The 13981-nt window shown below is 43.9% G+C and overlaps 1 protein-coding gene across 2 annotated transcripts; it reads right to left on the minus strand.

Moving 5' to 3' along the window:
• Nucleotides 1-1141: 1141 nt before the first annotated feature.
• On the minus strand, nucleotides 1142-9594 carry LMOD2 (leiomodin 2). Of its 2 annotated transcripts, none has more exons than XM_047763588.1 (3): nucleotides 9133-9594; nucleotides 2136-3488; nucleotides 1142-1497 (listed from the first exon to the last, which is right to left on the minus strand). In XM_047763588.1, exons 1-3 carry the CDS (start codon nucleotides 9403-9405, stop codon nucleotides 1471-1473), a joined length of 1653 nt encoding a protein of 550 aa, XP_047619544.1. In that variant the 5' UTR covers nucleotides 9406-9594; the 3' UTR covers nucleotides 1142-1470. The 2 variants fall into 2 exon arrangements, with proteins under 2 accessions (XP_047619544.1, XP_047619545.1); XM_047763589.1 differs by lacking the exon at nucleotides 9133-9594 and adding an exon at nucleotides 8839-9079.
• Nucleotides 9595-13981: the final 4387 nt, after the last annotated feature.

The raw sequence follows: 13981 nt of genomic DNA on the forward strand, positions 1-13981 counted from the left end.
GTTCAGTGGTTAGCGAATCTGACTAGGAACCATGAGGTTGTGGGTTCAATCCCTGCCCTTGCTCAGTGGGTTAAAAGATCCGGTGTTGCCCTGAGCTGTGGTGTAGGTCGCAGACGTGGCTGGGATCCCGAGTTGCTGTGGCTCTGGCATAGGCCAGCGGCGACGGCTCCAATTCGACCCCTAACCTGGAACCTCCATGTGTCGTGGGAGTGGCCCAAGAAAAGGCAAAAAGACACAAACAAAAAAAAACAAAAAAAATTTTTTTTTTCTTCTTTTTAAGGCTGCACCCACAGCATATGGAAGTTCCCAGGGTAGGGGTTGAGTCAGAGCTACAGCTGCTGGCCTACACCACAGCCACAGCAATGCAGGACCTGAGCCACGTCTGCGACCTACACCACAGCTCATGGCAACGCCGGATGCTTAACCTACTGAGTGGGCCTAAGGATCGAGCCCGCATCCTCATGGTTTCTGCTGAACCACAACTCCTCCATGACTTTCAATTGTTTGTTTTTTCTTCTTTTTTTGTCTTTTTACAGCCACACCTATGGCATATGGAAGTTCCCAGGCTAGCGGTTGAATTGGAACTGCAGCCTACACCACAGCCAGAGCAACACCAGATCCAAGCCACATCTGTAACATATGCTACAGCTTTTGGTAATACCAGCTCCTTAACCCACCGAGGGAGTCCAGGGATGGAACCCACATCCTCCTCATAGACTATGTCAGGTCCTTAACCTGCTGAACCTCGATAGGAACTCCCAATTGGTTTTTTTTTTTTCTTCTAGAAATAGCTGGTTTTTGTTATAAATGAGTGAATGATATGGGGAATGTGGGAGTGACAGCTGATACCCTGGATCTGACCCTGAGGCATCGAGGATAATAATGGTTACTTTGGGGTATTTTCCCAAGGTTTTATCTCAATACCAAAAAGACTTTTAAGAAGGTTCTTGATTCCAGAACTTAGGAGAGAGCTCTGACCAGATTTTCTCAGACATGAAGAAACAAATAAAGGCAAATGCTAAGGACTCAAATCTTTTTGGGGGTGAGAATATAATATTTTTAATATTTAGCAATGTTACATACACACCTGACAGATGTACCAACTTACAAAAAAAAATTAGTGTTTTAAAAAAAAACCAAAAAAATTCAATCCAAATTTATTGGGATTACAAAAATAACAGCATATTTCGTTAATTCGTTGTAGCTCAGAGTTACCAACCGTCCAGAGCATCTTTAAATAAACTGCTTCTTGTCAGTACAAATCTCATGACATAAAAAAGAAGTTTATTTTCATATTTACAGAAGAAACATGCTGACTGTTTCTTAAAATTCTCTTTGGAATTAATGGGCGAGGCTATTTTTAGAGTCAGAGAACATTTCAAATTGAAGAAAGTATTTTAGAAACATCTCACAATGCATTTCATCTAATACCACTGAATATTTCTGCATCCTCTTCTAAAGATCATGTTTTTATCGCAGAGCTTCTGGAACTTCCACCTACAAAAATATGGGATTTTCTTTCAATAAAACAACACAAATCATAAAGTGAATTAAAAAAAACAAAGTGAAAAAATATCTATAGAGTATGTCTTTAGCAGTATTCTCTGAGAAGAACTCAGATATAGATTGATTATTGTGGGTAATATTCAAATTACCCACATCCACAGCATGTGGAAGTTCCTAGGCCAGGGATTGAACTTGTGCCCCAGCAGCAACCCAAGCCTCTGCTGAGACGATGCGGAATCCTTAACCCCGCGGGCCACAAGAGAACTCCCAAATGTTGTATTCTATCTAGGTTAGGTTTTAAGTCACTTGCAACTCTGTGATTTAAATTTTGACAAGTGATGAATCTGGTTTAGAAGGCTTTCCTTATTAAGGAAATTGGAATTTTAGAGGTTGAAATGTCCTAAGACACGTCTGGCCCTTAAAAACCAGAGATGCTAACTAAGAAAGTGGACCAGGCACCTGTCTCAGACAGAAATGTACTCTCTGGTGACCTGCTCTTGATGCTCCAAATTGGGTAGCCTGCTCCGGCACACTGAGTATCCTCAGAGGCACCTTTGGTACCACCGTGCGGCGGCGGAGGCCGGCTCCTTTGCAAGGCCTGCCCCCAGCGCCTGCCCTTGGTTACTTACCCGCCTTAGCTGTCGTATGCTGCTTCCCCGAATAGCTTCCATGAGATTCTCATGAGCCGATCTCTGCGGGGTGGAAGGTCGGGAACTGTCTTCGGTTTTCTTCTCTTGCACGGACCTCAGGGAATTTTTAATTTCCTTTAGGATATTGTTTGGCTGTTTTTTAGCCTTTTTCCCTTTTTTCTTTTTCTGTCCATTCTGCAGTGCCCGCTGGGCGCTCTCCTGCTGTTTGATGACTTCGGCAATGTTCCTTGTGATGAGCTTCTTCTCTGGGGGAGGAGGGGGTGGAGGCGGAGGAGGGGGCGGCAGCCTCTGCGGAGGAAGAGGGGGCGGCGGGGGCGGGGGCGGAGGCGGCGGGGGCGGGGGCGGGGCCACAGGGGACATGGGCCGGCTCCTCCCCGTTTGGACTTTCTTGGGGACTTTGGGGGATGACCAGGGAGAGTGCCTGGGAGATGCGTAAGGTGAAGAGCCAGGCGTTCCTCTCTGCCAGACTTTGGTCCTAAGGGTGGCTCCTCCCTCGCTTCCCTCCTGCTGTTTTTGCTCCTGCATCCGCTTCTGCCGCTGCTTATCCATGTTTCTCGTCAGGAGGCTCGTCATGCTCATTCTTGGTCCTGGGAGCTCGAAGTGGTAGCCCAGCCTCAGCAGGGTGGTGTTCTCCCTCAGCAGCTTGACGAGCTCCATCTCCACCTGGCTGCCCATGATGTGCCTCTGGTTGTGGAAGCGAAGCTCCGTGAGCACGGTGTTGTGCTGCAGGGCCCGCATGATGGCCAGGATGCCCTTGCCCGTGATGAAGTTGGACTCGATGTTGACATTGGTGATGTGCTGGTTGACTCGGAGCATTTCCGCGATGGCTGTGGCCGCACTGTCGTCGGCGCGCGTGTTGGCCAGACTGAAGGTCTTCACCACCGTGTTGTCCTTGAGGGCCTGAGCGAAGCGGGCGAGGGTCTGCGACGTGATGTTCTCGATGTTATTCAGGTTGACCTCCGTGGTGTCGGGGTCGTTGTTCTTAATCTTTTCCAGGACATCCTCGATCACTGTAGGGTTTCCGCAGGGGTGCGTGGCAGCAGCCGGGGACTCTGTGTTCCTCGGTGTGTGGCCATTCGTCAGTTGTATGTTTTCGATCTGACTGGTAAATGTCTTTGGCCTTGCGTTGTCAGAATTGACACTACGGTAATGTACAGCTCCGTTAATCCCTTTCTCGTTTTCAACTGTTCTTTCCTCTTCTTCGCTATCCTCGTCCTCGTCGTCCTCCTCCTCTTCTTCCTCCTCTTCTGTATACACCTCTTCAGAAACCTCACTGTTACTTTCTGTAAAGATGAGCTCCTCCTCGCTTTCCTCTTTGTCGTCTTCCGCAACCTGAAGAACACAGGAGCATCGTTTGCCATTTTTAAACATATCTTTTCAAATTACAAAAAAAAATGTGATTTCGCAATATATGTATACATCACATCATTCTGTTGTCCATCTATAAAACTAGTGCACTGTGATAGTCAATTATATTTCAATGCGTTTTTTAAAAAAGTAACACGTAGCAATACGAAAGCATGTAAGGGAAAAAAAGTTCTTCTCCAGCTTCTGACCTAACTGGTGACCAAGGTTAACATTTCCTGACATAACCTTCAACAGCTTTTTCTACAAACATTTCTTTCTGCAAAAGAAATATCCAGAATTCAATTTATTGAATTCAAATTTGCTATCATTTGGCCAATTTGAACAAATAAGTTGGAACTTCTGCTTTGGAAAACCCTTGATACATTTTTTTATTCTCTTAACTATACTTCTTCTAAACTATTTTACTGCTAGTCTGCTTACAATTTAGCAAATTCAGCTGTCCCCTTAAGGAACCACCCCTCTCTCCTTCCTTATCTCTCCATCCCAAACATACAAGTGACAACGAAAATATACAAGATGTCAATGGGTTCTCTTTCTTAACATTCAAAAATTCTTCCCTGGAGTTCCCATCATGGCTCGGCAGAAACGAATCTGACTAGTATCCATGAGGACACAGGTTTGATCCCTGGCCCCACTCTGTGGGTTAAGGTTCTGGTGTTGCTGTAGGCTGTCGTGTAGATTGCAGAGGCAGCTCAGATCCTGCACTGCTGTGGTGTAGGCCTGCAGCTGTAGTTCCCATTTGACCCCTAACCTGGGAACCTCCATATGACATGAGTGCAGCCCTAAAAAGCAAAACAAAACAAAAAACAAACAAACCAAAAATTCTCCCCCAAATTTACCTCCTACAACCAATGTGGCAGGAGCTCTCAGTGTAGACAGAGGAAGGGCATCATTTGTTCTTCTACCTCTGGGGTAGAGCCTGGGCCAGGGTTTCAGACACCCCACATCACCTGGAAGCTGCTGCAGCCTCTGTCCCTGCTCCGGGGAAGGAAGTCCAGGGGCAGGACTGCTGTTCAGGGCGGCAGCAGGTCAAAACCCAGCTTTTGGCAGGAGCCCATTCAAGTCACCCTTTTCAGCAAATCAGCTTGAAATCTCATGTTATCACAGGGTTAAATGAGACGGGACTACAGGAGATATGAGGTGGGAAAGATGATTGCCTTTGGCACTCACTAGATTCCAAATTTAATGTGGAACAGTAGAGAGCAGTCGAAAATCTTGAAGCAAGCCACTGCCTCAGCCTAATGGTCTTAAATTATTTACCAGCTATCAATTATGAAAGACTTTCAGGCAAACACAATTTCATTCCATCTTTGTCTTTCCTGTTCATAAGACTCTTTGTACTGAGCAGCTCAGGTGGCCCTTCCTTTCTCTCTTCTAATGAAATAAAAATTTGGAAATTTCTGTCAGAGTCTGATTTTTCTCTAATGCCATCTTTTTAGTCTTTTGTTTTATCTAAATCCCCAAGACCTGCTCCTGTTCCCAAAGCCTTGAGTCTTCCCTCTACATTGGAAATGTTTTTTTACCCCAGCCTCATGCTGCCGGTGGCATGTGGAATGAGCTTTGGAAAACGCTGCGCTGGGCTCCAGGTTTGTTTGCCCAGTTGCTATCACAAAACAGTGTCCTGTTATCTATCCACTTGTTCGGAGTGGCAGGCACCAAGCGATGGCCTGGGGAAGGGGTCAGCTGCTCCTGGGGTGCCCCTCGAGTTTTAATTTACTCACTTGTTCAGGAGCGGGAGAGACAGTGATTGCGTGTGTGTGTGTGTGTGTGTGTGTGTGTGTGTGTGTGTGAGAGAGAGAGAGAGAGAGAGAGAGAGAGAGAGCTCTTTCAGTTTTAGAGGAAAGGGGCCTATAGCAAAATTCAAGGTATACTGCCTTTCATACCACCATTAAATCACACCCCTTTAAGTTTTTTTAATGGTTTTTTTTGTGTGTGTGGGGGGAGGTTGCCTTTTTAGAGCTGCACCCATGGCACATAGGAGTCAAATCGGAGCTGCAGCTGCCGGCCTGTGCCACAGCCACAGCTACACGGGATCCCCAACCCACTGAGCAAGGCCAGCGATCAAACCCGTGTCTGCAGCATGCATTCTAGTTGGTTTCATTGCCGCTGATCCACGACAGGAACTCCCACCCCTTGAGTTTTTAGAAAATCCTTATACTTTATCTGCAAGAGATCTTCTCCTCTTAAAGGCACCTGGAGAGATTATATCTGATGATTTCCGCCTTCCAGCAATGCACTGTTGTATAACATCTAAATGACGTTTCTTCCAGGAAGCCTTCTTTGACACCTCCTCAAATGACCTTTGTGATCGATTCCCATGGAGGTGCATCTCCTCCCTAAAAGTCCCCATTTAATGATTTGTTTGTCATTTTTCTCAAAAGACTGTTTCCAGGGTGAGGGCAGGGATCAAGGGTTTTGTGCATCTCACAGGGTGCTTAGCATGCAGGAGGCGCTCAATAAATATTTGTTTACGGAATGCATCTAAACCGATGTTGGTTAGCAGCCGCTGAGAGGCAGGACCGGGCCCAGGAGAGAAGTACAGACTGGGCTGGCGGAGGCGGGGTTGGTCACTGACGGTCCTGGTTTCCCGGGACTGAAAGGTAGCCCGGGAAGCAGAGTTTTTAGTTCTAAAGTCTATATAGGCCCCGGGCAATCTGAGATGGTTAGTCACCCTAGGTGGGGGGCATCTACGAGGAAAACAGCAGATGGGAGAAAGGTGCCTGGAGAGGGAGAGAGGAGGAGGTGCGACACGACATTGCCTACTTGCAAAAATATTCTGGCATTTGAGCGGACTGCACTGGTCCAGGTCACCTGTCTGCCCCTGCTCTGGGGTTAACCCGGATCCTGACAAGAATGGGGGTGGAAGGTGGGGGTGGGGTGAGGCCCAAGGTGCAGGGGTGATAGGGAGAAGGTGAATGTGGGTACACTTCGGGAATAAATAAGGCAACAAGAAGAGTGTGACCACCCCTTTCTCCTCATCACCTCCCTGGCCCCTTACATGAAGAAGGCAAGAGGCTGGGTTTTCCGTTCTGATTCTGGGTCTTCCCACAAACAGCCAGTTGATTTTAGACAAAGCACTAAAATCCTAGTATGGGGTGGTCTCAGAAAACTAGAGTTGAGTCGAGTGGTTTTCAACCTACAGAGTGAGGGCTTGTGAGGCCTGCATCCAGAGTTCCCCATTGGGCAGGTCTAGGGGAGCCCTAGAATTAGCAGGTCCATGAGGGTCCCACATGGTGCCGACGGGCTCACATTTTGAGAATCACGGTCTTTGTGCCAACGGAGCTTGGTTGGAATTTCAGCTAGAGGCTGTTCATCTCAAATGGGTTTCTTAACCTCTCCTCGTCTCAGTTCTCACGTCCAGAAGCTAGGAATTCAGTGAAATGATGTGCGAACGCATTGGCACCTACCCTCAAGCTAGGGGAGCTAGAGCTTTGGGTCTCCCTGGAGCAGAGTAAGTTTGTGTGAACCTAGGTTGGCAGAGGCTGTCCTTCAGCAAGCGTTGACCATGCTTTTCGCAAGCCTTTGCAGGGCCGGTAGCCTGATCACCACAACCCCCGGCTCCTTTTCGGGGTCCATGCTGGGCTGCCCTTCACTCACGCAGTTGCACCCCTCCCCCACCCTCTGGCCAGTCAGCTGCTCTGCGTTTTTTCCTGGAGTGGGAATGGATTGACACCCTCCCCTGGCGAGCTTCTGCTCAGCACTCCTTGTGCCTCCAGAGGCGGCTGGCCAGCGGGGAAAGCGTCGCGGGAGAAAAGTTAACTAGCTCAGAAAGGAATCAAAGTTCATCAACACATAGCCTTTCGAATGCAGCTGATAAGCCACTGGCAGGGATCAGGGATCAGCAAAACCTTTGGCAGGAGCAGGTGGGTTTCGACAGCTGACAGCAGGCTTTGCCCTTTGTTTTCCGCTGATCTAAAGACATTATGACATTAAAATGCCTTTGTTGGGTTATTGTTCCTCTGGTTGGCTGTCCTGGACATTATGGGACCATTTGTATCTTTTTAAGGAAAAATCTTTAAGAGCTGTTAGGAAAATGTCATACTTCCTATTTTTTTTTTTTTCAGATTTTGAACACATATTTCCACACCAGAAAACAAACAAAAAGACCCCTAAAAATCATTGTTGTGGAGGAATTGACCAACCCAAATCCTGGCTTGTCATGTGTATCCTTCCATCCCCCACCCCCACCTTCAGTCCCTCAGTGCAGGCGGCCACGGTGGCCTTGGCAGACCCTGGCCTGATCCCAGGGGCCCTTCGTTCGATGATTGACATGGGCAGAGCTCACACACATCTTGCTACAAATGTGGCCCCCACACCCTATCATAAAGATCATCTAACATGCCTAGATTAGTACTGTGGAAGTCTTGCCATTGGCTTCGGGCCATTTTGATTTTAGATGATCCAGAGTTGCATAGAGGTTTTAAACTGTTGCTGCTGACCAGTGTTCTACAAATTCAAGACTTTGTTATACTGATATTCTTAGTGCCATTACTATTTTCCTAGAGTCTCGTCTTTTGAATTTCCTTCTGCTAACGATTCATTTGGCAAATTCCAAGTAACTGTTTACTGAGTAGAAAACGAGAGCTTACTAGACCCAACCTACTAATATAAGCACATGTCCTGCCCTCAGAATCACCATTATAAAATACAAAGGGATCTTAGAAATCATCTATGCAGGCATGCTTAACCCAGGTCCTAGGTGGGTTTCAAGATGTGTGTCATCATTTTGAAATTCTCCGTAAAACTTAGGTATATATGTATAAGCACAGGTACATTTTCTTAAGAAGGTCCATAACTTAACAAAACCTCAAAGGGGCTCTTGATTCACAAAAGGAACACTGGATCCAGAGCCCTCCAGGGACAGATGGGAAAGAGAACCCTGCAGAATTGACTCTCTGTTCAAGGTCTTACGACTTCCGTACAGAGCAGTGACTAGAGATAAGGTCCCCTGAGTCTCAGTCCCGTGTACTTCCCACCACCCCAAACTTCCTGGTGTTGGAAAAAAGAATCATTTTTACTATAGCCACCATCACAGTGCAAGTAACCAGAGTACCACTTTTGCCTTAACAGAAGAAAATTAATTTAATTAACTGCCATATATATACATATATATATATGGAGAGAGCACAGTTAATTATATATATATGATCTGTTTCTTATATATATATATCAGAAACAAAAGTTTACTTCCCTTCTATATATAGAAATCATATATATATGTATATATATATACATATATGATTTGTTTCTGATATATATATCAAAACCAGATATGATGCCACATCCCCAACTTAACAACTCGGATTAGACTTACGTTTGGCGAAATATCTAAACACTTGTTTTTCTTGTGAATTATTTTCCTCTTGAAGAGCCCATCTTTGTCAGTCATAGGACCCCCAGCTAAGAATTTTACACATCATCCATTGGGTGGCCATACAATCAGATGACTATTTCAGCCTGAGAAAATTTTCAGTAGCAATTACAAGTGGGTTCTAAGGAAAGAAAAGTGATGAGGCCGGCAAAGCTAGGGAACACCCCCTGCCCCCCAAAAAACCAGGGTGCAGGGTGGAGCGGTGGGAGTAGCCAAGGAAAATATCCGAGCTCCTACCTTTCCACACTCCCCCAGCCTCTCCTTCTCCAAGAGTTTTTGGGACTCCTTTTCCCAATAGGCCATCAGTGCCTCTCGGCTGAACGTCCCCGTGGGGGTTTTCTCTGTCAGACTCTTTTGCCTCATCCCCACGGGAAGGCTGCGGTCAGGTTCAATGTCTTCCAACTCCCTCTCGAGCTCCTTCAGCTCCTCAGCTGACAGCGAAGCGAGGAGTTCGTCCTCATCGATGGATTCGTATTTGCTAAGTCCTCTCCTGTAGCCGAAGGTAGACATGGTCCCTGCTCTGTTTAGACCCGCAAGGAGCTGGAGGAACCAGGCATTCAAGGCAGCCGGCAGCAGGCAGGGAGGCAAGGGGGCAGGCTGGTCAGCAGTTGGTGCCGGGAGTGCCTGCGATAGCCTTTTAAGAGTGGTGATACAGGCTGTGACAATGCAGAGAGGGGTGAAAGCATCGGCTGTTTTAAGCATCAGACGTCAGCCAGACATTTGAACACAAAGAATGTCACATCGGTGGTGGATGGAGGTCTCGGAACCAGTGGGGATTATTAACATACTGGCCAGGGACATATTTAGCTGAGCCTGATAGCTCATGAGGACAGGCAGAGAGAGCTTCAGAAAGGGAGGGACATCGTCCTTACTTTGTATTCAAACAACGAGGGAATAAAATTTATTCTGAAAATGTTTTGCTGCCACCACCACCGTGGTCATGAAGAGATTGTTTCATTATAATCTTCCAGGAGAAGAAATGACTACCCATCACTCTGAGCAGTCATTCTGGTTCTCCTAAAAACACATTGTGGGTGGCATTGGTGGGAACAGAAGGCTATGATAATAGAGTACTTTTCTGTTTTCATTGTGTTTTGCAGTTTATGAAGCACGTTAATATAACTTTCCTAAGCATCGGGCCTGTGAGATGACGTATGGTATCCTCTTTTACAGATTTTGGCAACTGGGGCTCTGAGAAATTAAATGGAAAAAAGTCAGACAGCAGAAGTGGCCCTCTCTGCTGCACAAAATGGCTCCCTCTCTCACCCAGGAATATTAGTAAACAATTAGGTTTGCAATGAAGCTCCAAAAAGACAAATAACAACACTGGGTATGATTTAAGGACTGACACTCTGCCTACCTAGTGCTAAGCATTTTAGACATTTTATCTCATTTAATCCCACAGTCCTGTAAGATGTAGAGTATTGCTCATATTTTACTAGTAGAGATTCAGAGAGGTTAAGTAACTAGCCCAGGACCACAGAGCTAAGAAATAACAGAGCTAGAATTTGAAACCAAATTTGTGTCTGGGCTGAAAACGGAAGAGATGCTAATTTGAAATTATATACATGCCCGTATTCTTATGAATGTAATGAAATATATACAGAGTTTACAGGGCTTCCTAAATACACCATTTTAGTATACAGATAGATGTAAATCTGCTGAAATGTATATGCATGGAAATATACATTTAAAAATACAAATGTAGTATATAATATTTTGTTTATACATTCAACCGTGACTTGCTGGGTTGTTTCCAGGTTTGGGTAATTATAAACAATGCCACTCTGAACACTTTGTGTAGACATATGTTTTCATTTCTCTTGGATGGATATACAGTGATGGAAGTGCTGAGTTATGCGGTAAATTTACATTTAAGTTTTCATGAAACTGCCTAACTATTTTCTGAAATGTCTGCACTGATTTACTTCCCCTCCAGCAATGATGGGGCTTCCAGTTTCTATACATCCTAACTTGTTACTGCTTGTCTTTCTGATTCTAGCTTTTTTAGAGTGTGTGAAATGATGTCTCATTATAGATTTAAATTTCATTCCTCTAAAAACTATGAGCATCATTTCATGTGTTTATTGGCTGTCTTCTGTCTACTTTGGTAAAATACTTATTCAAATTTTATGCTCACTTTTAAATTGAGTTTTCTTATTATGGAGTTGTAGGATTTCTTTGATTATTATGGACTTTATCAGATATATGATTTGCAGATATGTCCTCCCATTCTGTGGATTGTCTATTGGTGTCTTTTGAAAAGCGAATATCTTTAATTTGGATGCAGTCCAGTTCATCATTTTTTTCTTCTATTGCTTGAGCTTTTGGTATTATACCTAAGAAAGCTTTTCTTAACACAAAGTCTGAGAGAAGTAGTTCTATGTTTTCTTCTGAAGTTTATAATTTTTGGTCTTTAGGTCTACTACACATTTTGACATAATATTTGCATATGTGTAAGGTAATGGTCTAAATTCATCTTTTTCTATACAGATGTCCAAATGTCTTAGCATCTTTAAAAAAAAAAAATGAAAACACTGTACCTTCCCCTATTGAATTGTAGTGGTGTTTTGCTGGAAAATTAATTGGCTGTAAATTTAAGGGTTTATTTCTGGACTGTCAATTTGGTTCTGTGGATCTGTGTGTCTGTTTTCTTATTGCAATACCACCTGATCTTAATTACTATAGCTTTGTAGTAAATATTAAAATCTGGAATTACATGGGAGTTCCTGTCATGGCTCGGTGGTAACGAACTTGACTAGTATCCATGAGGACCGGTTCGATTCCTGGCCTCACTCAGTGGATTAAGAATCCTGCGTTGCTGTGAGCTTCGGTGTAGTTCACAGACAAGTCTTGGATCTACAGTCACTGTGGCTGTGGTGCAGGTCAGCAGTTGTACTTCCAATTTGACCCGTAGCCTGGAAACTTCCACATGCCATGGGTATGGCCCCAAAAAGACAAAAAAAAAAAAAAAAGTCAGGAAGAATAAGTCTTCCAAATTTTTTCTTTTGCAAGAATGTTTTGGCTATTAGGATCTCAACTCATTATGGTATTCTGTCTCCCAAAATAACTATGACTCTTTTCAATGATACCAATGAGAGAGATGATTATGATATTAGAAATGATGAGCTCATAGTTTTTTATGGCCTCTAGCATATACTTCTGTGTAGCTTTAGTGGTAACACATCTTTTGTGTGTGAAAATAGATTCGATTTTTGTAAATGACATCAAATTATTATATCCACGTCTGATAAATAAGATGAGTGATTCAGCTGAATAATTACATTTTAGGTTAAAAGATGAATGATGATTGCAATTATATAAAACCTGTGTTTTTTGAAAAAAAAAAAGATGAAAAAAATACATTAAAATGAGAATCCAAATTCATTTCTTCAACAATTATGCATTGGGCGTATATGCTATGTTGACCACTGTACAAATGTTGAGGTAAGTAATTCGATACAAAATGAAACTGTCTTTTATTCTCTTTTTGTAATTTTTCTATGATAGTTTAATATTGTTTTTATTTGACAACACTGCATGTCAGATTCTAATGTAAGCGCTGGAGTTAGAGTGAAGAAAACCACTGAAGTCCCTTCCTTCGTGGAGTTTACAGTCTAGTTGGGAGAGACAGGCAATATGTAAATAAACCAGGAAATATAGCTGGAAGCTCAGTGGAGAGAAACAGAACAAGGTAAAAGGGAATAAAGAAGTCGTAGGGGTAATAGTTCATGTAGGAAAGAGCTCTGCTTTCCTGCGGTGACATCTGAGCACAGACCTGGAGAAATAAGGGCTTGATGCAGATTATTATACACAATTAATGTGACTCTAAAACAATGATTTAGATCTTCTTGGAATCACAGATTCTCAGCTTTCAATGGGTCTTTGAAACATATCAGTCCTCTATCACGTCTAGTGTTTGTTTGAACACTTGTGGTGAAAATTGGACATTACCAAAAATTAATTCCTGGAGTTTCCGTCATGGCTCAGTGGTTAACCAATCCGGCTAGGAACCAAGAGGTTGAGGGTTCGATCCCTGGCCTTGCACAGTGGGTTAAGGATCCAGTGTTGCCGTGAGCTGTGGTGTAGGTTGCAGACACGGCTCAGATCCCGAGTTGCTGTGGCTGTGGTGTAGGCCAGTGGCTATGGCTCCAATTAGACCCCTAACCCGGGAACTTCCATATGCCATGGGAGCGGCCCTAGAAAAGGCAAAAAGACAAAAAAAATAAATTAATTAATTAAAAAAAATTAATTCCATTGTTGGATGGCTCAAATCCTTAGAAAATTCTTCTTTCTGTTGGGTTGAAACTGATCTCTCAAAAAACACAACACGAAGTTCCCGTCATGGCACAGAGGAAACGAATCCATCTAAGAACCATGAGGATTCAGCGTTGCCTTGAGCTGTGGTGTAGGTCGCAGACTCGGCTCGGATCTGGCGTTGCTGTGGCTGTGGTGTAGGTCGGCAGCTGCATCTCCAATTCGACCCCCCGCCTGGGAACTTCCATTTGCTGCTGGTGCGGCCCTAAAAAGAAAAGAAGAAAGAAAAAGCACAACACATATATTTTAGCTTTCTCATTGGAAGAACCCAGAATAAATATGGTCTCCTGTGAGTTTTTTCTCCCAAATCTTGGGTGGCCCATGAATGACTATGAAAATAAATCTGGAAGAGGAGACAGTGAAGTGTTTTGCTCTGTGACACTAGCACTGAAAAAAAAAAATTATGGCCTCTCAAGGACACTACCTTAAGAACAAAGGTCATTTAGAGATCCCAGTATGTATGTTAAAAATCACTCTGATTACAATAATAATCACAACTCACGAGTGATTTTTAGGTCACTGGATACCCCTTAAATTTTCTCCACAGACTTTAAATCCATTGGATAAAATTCTGTTGGGCAATTAAACATCACTGCCCGACCCTGGACAGACCTAATGGAATAATTTAGATTTCCTTGAAACTTTGTCTACACTGAGGAAAAAAATCCAATCATAAGTGTTTCAAGCCTCAGCATTTTCTATTTTGGGATGTTTACTTGATCACATTGTTTTTTGAGTAGAATTGCTTTTAGAATTAACAATACTATGA

This window comes from Phacochoerus africanus, chromosome 16 (genome assembly GCF_016906955.1).
Source record: "Phacochoerus africanus isolate WHEZ1 chromosome 16, ROS_Pafr_v1, whole genome shotgun sequence".
Classification (NCBI taxonomy): Eukaryota; Metazoa; Chordata; class Mammalia; order Artiodactyla; family Suidae; genus Phacochoerus; species Phacochoerus africanus.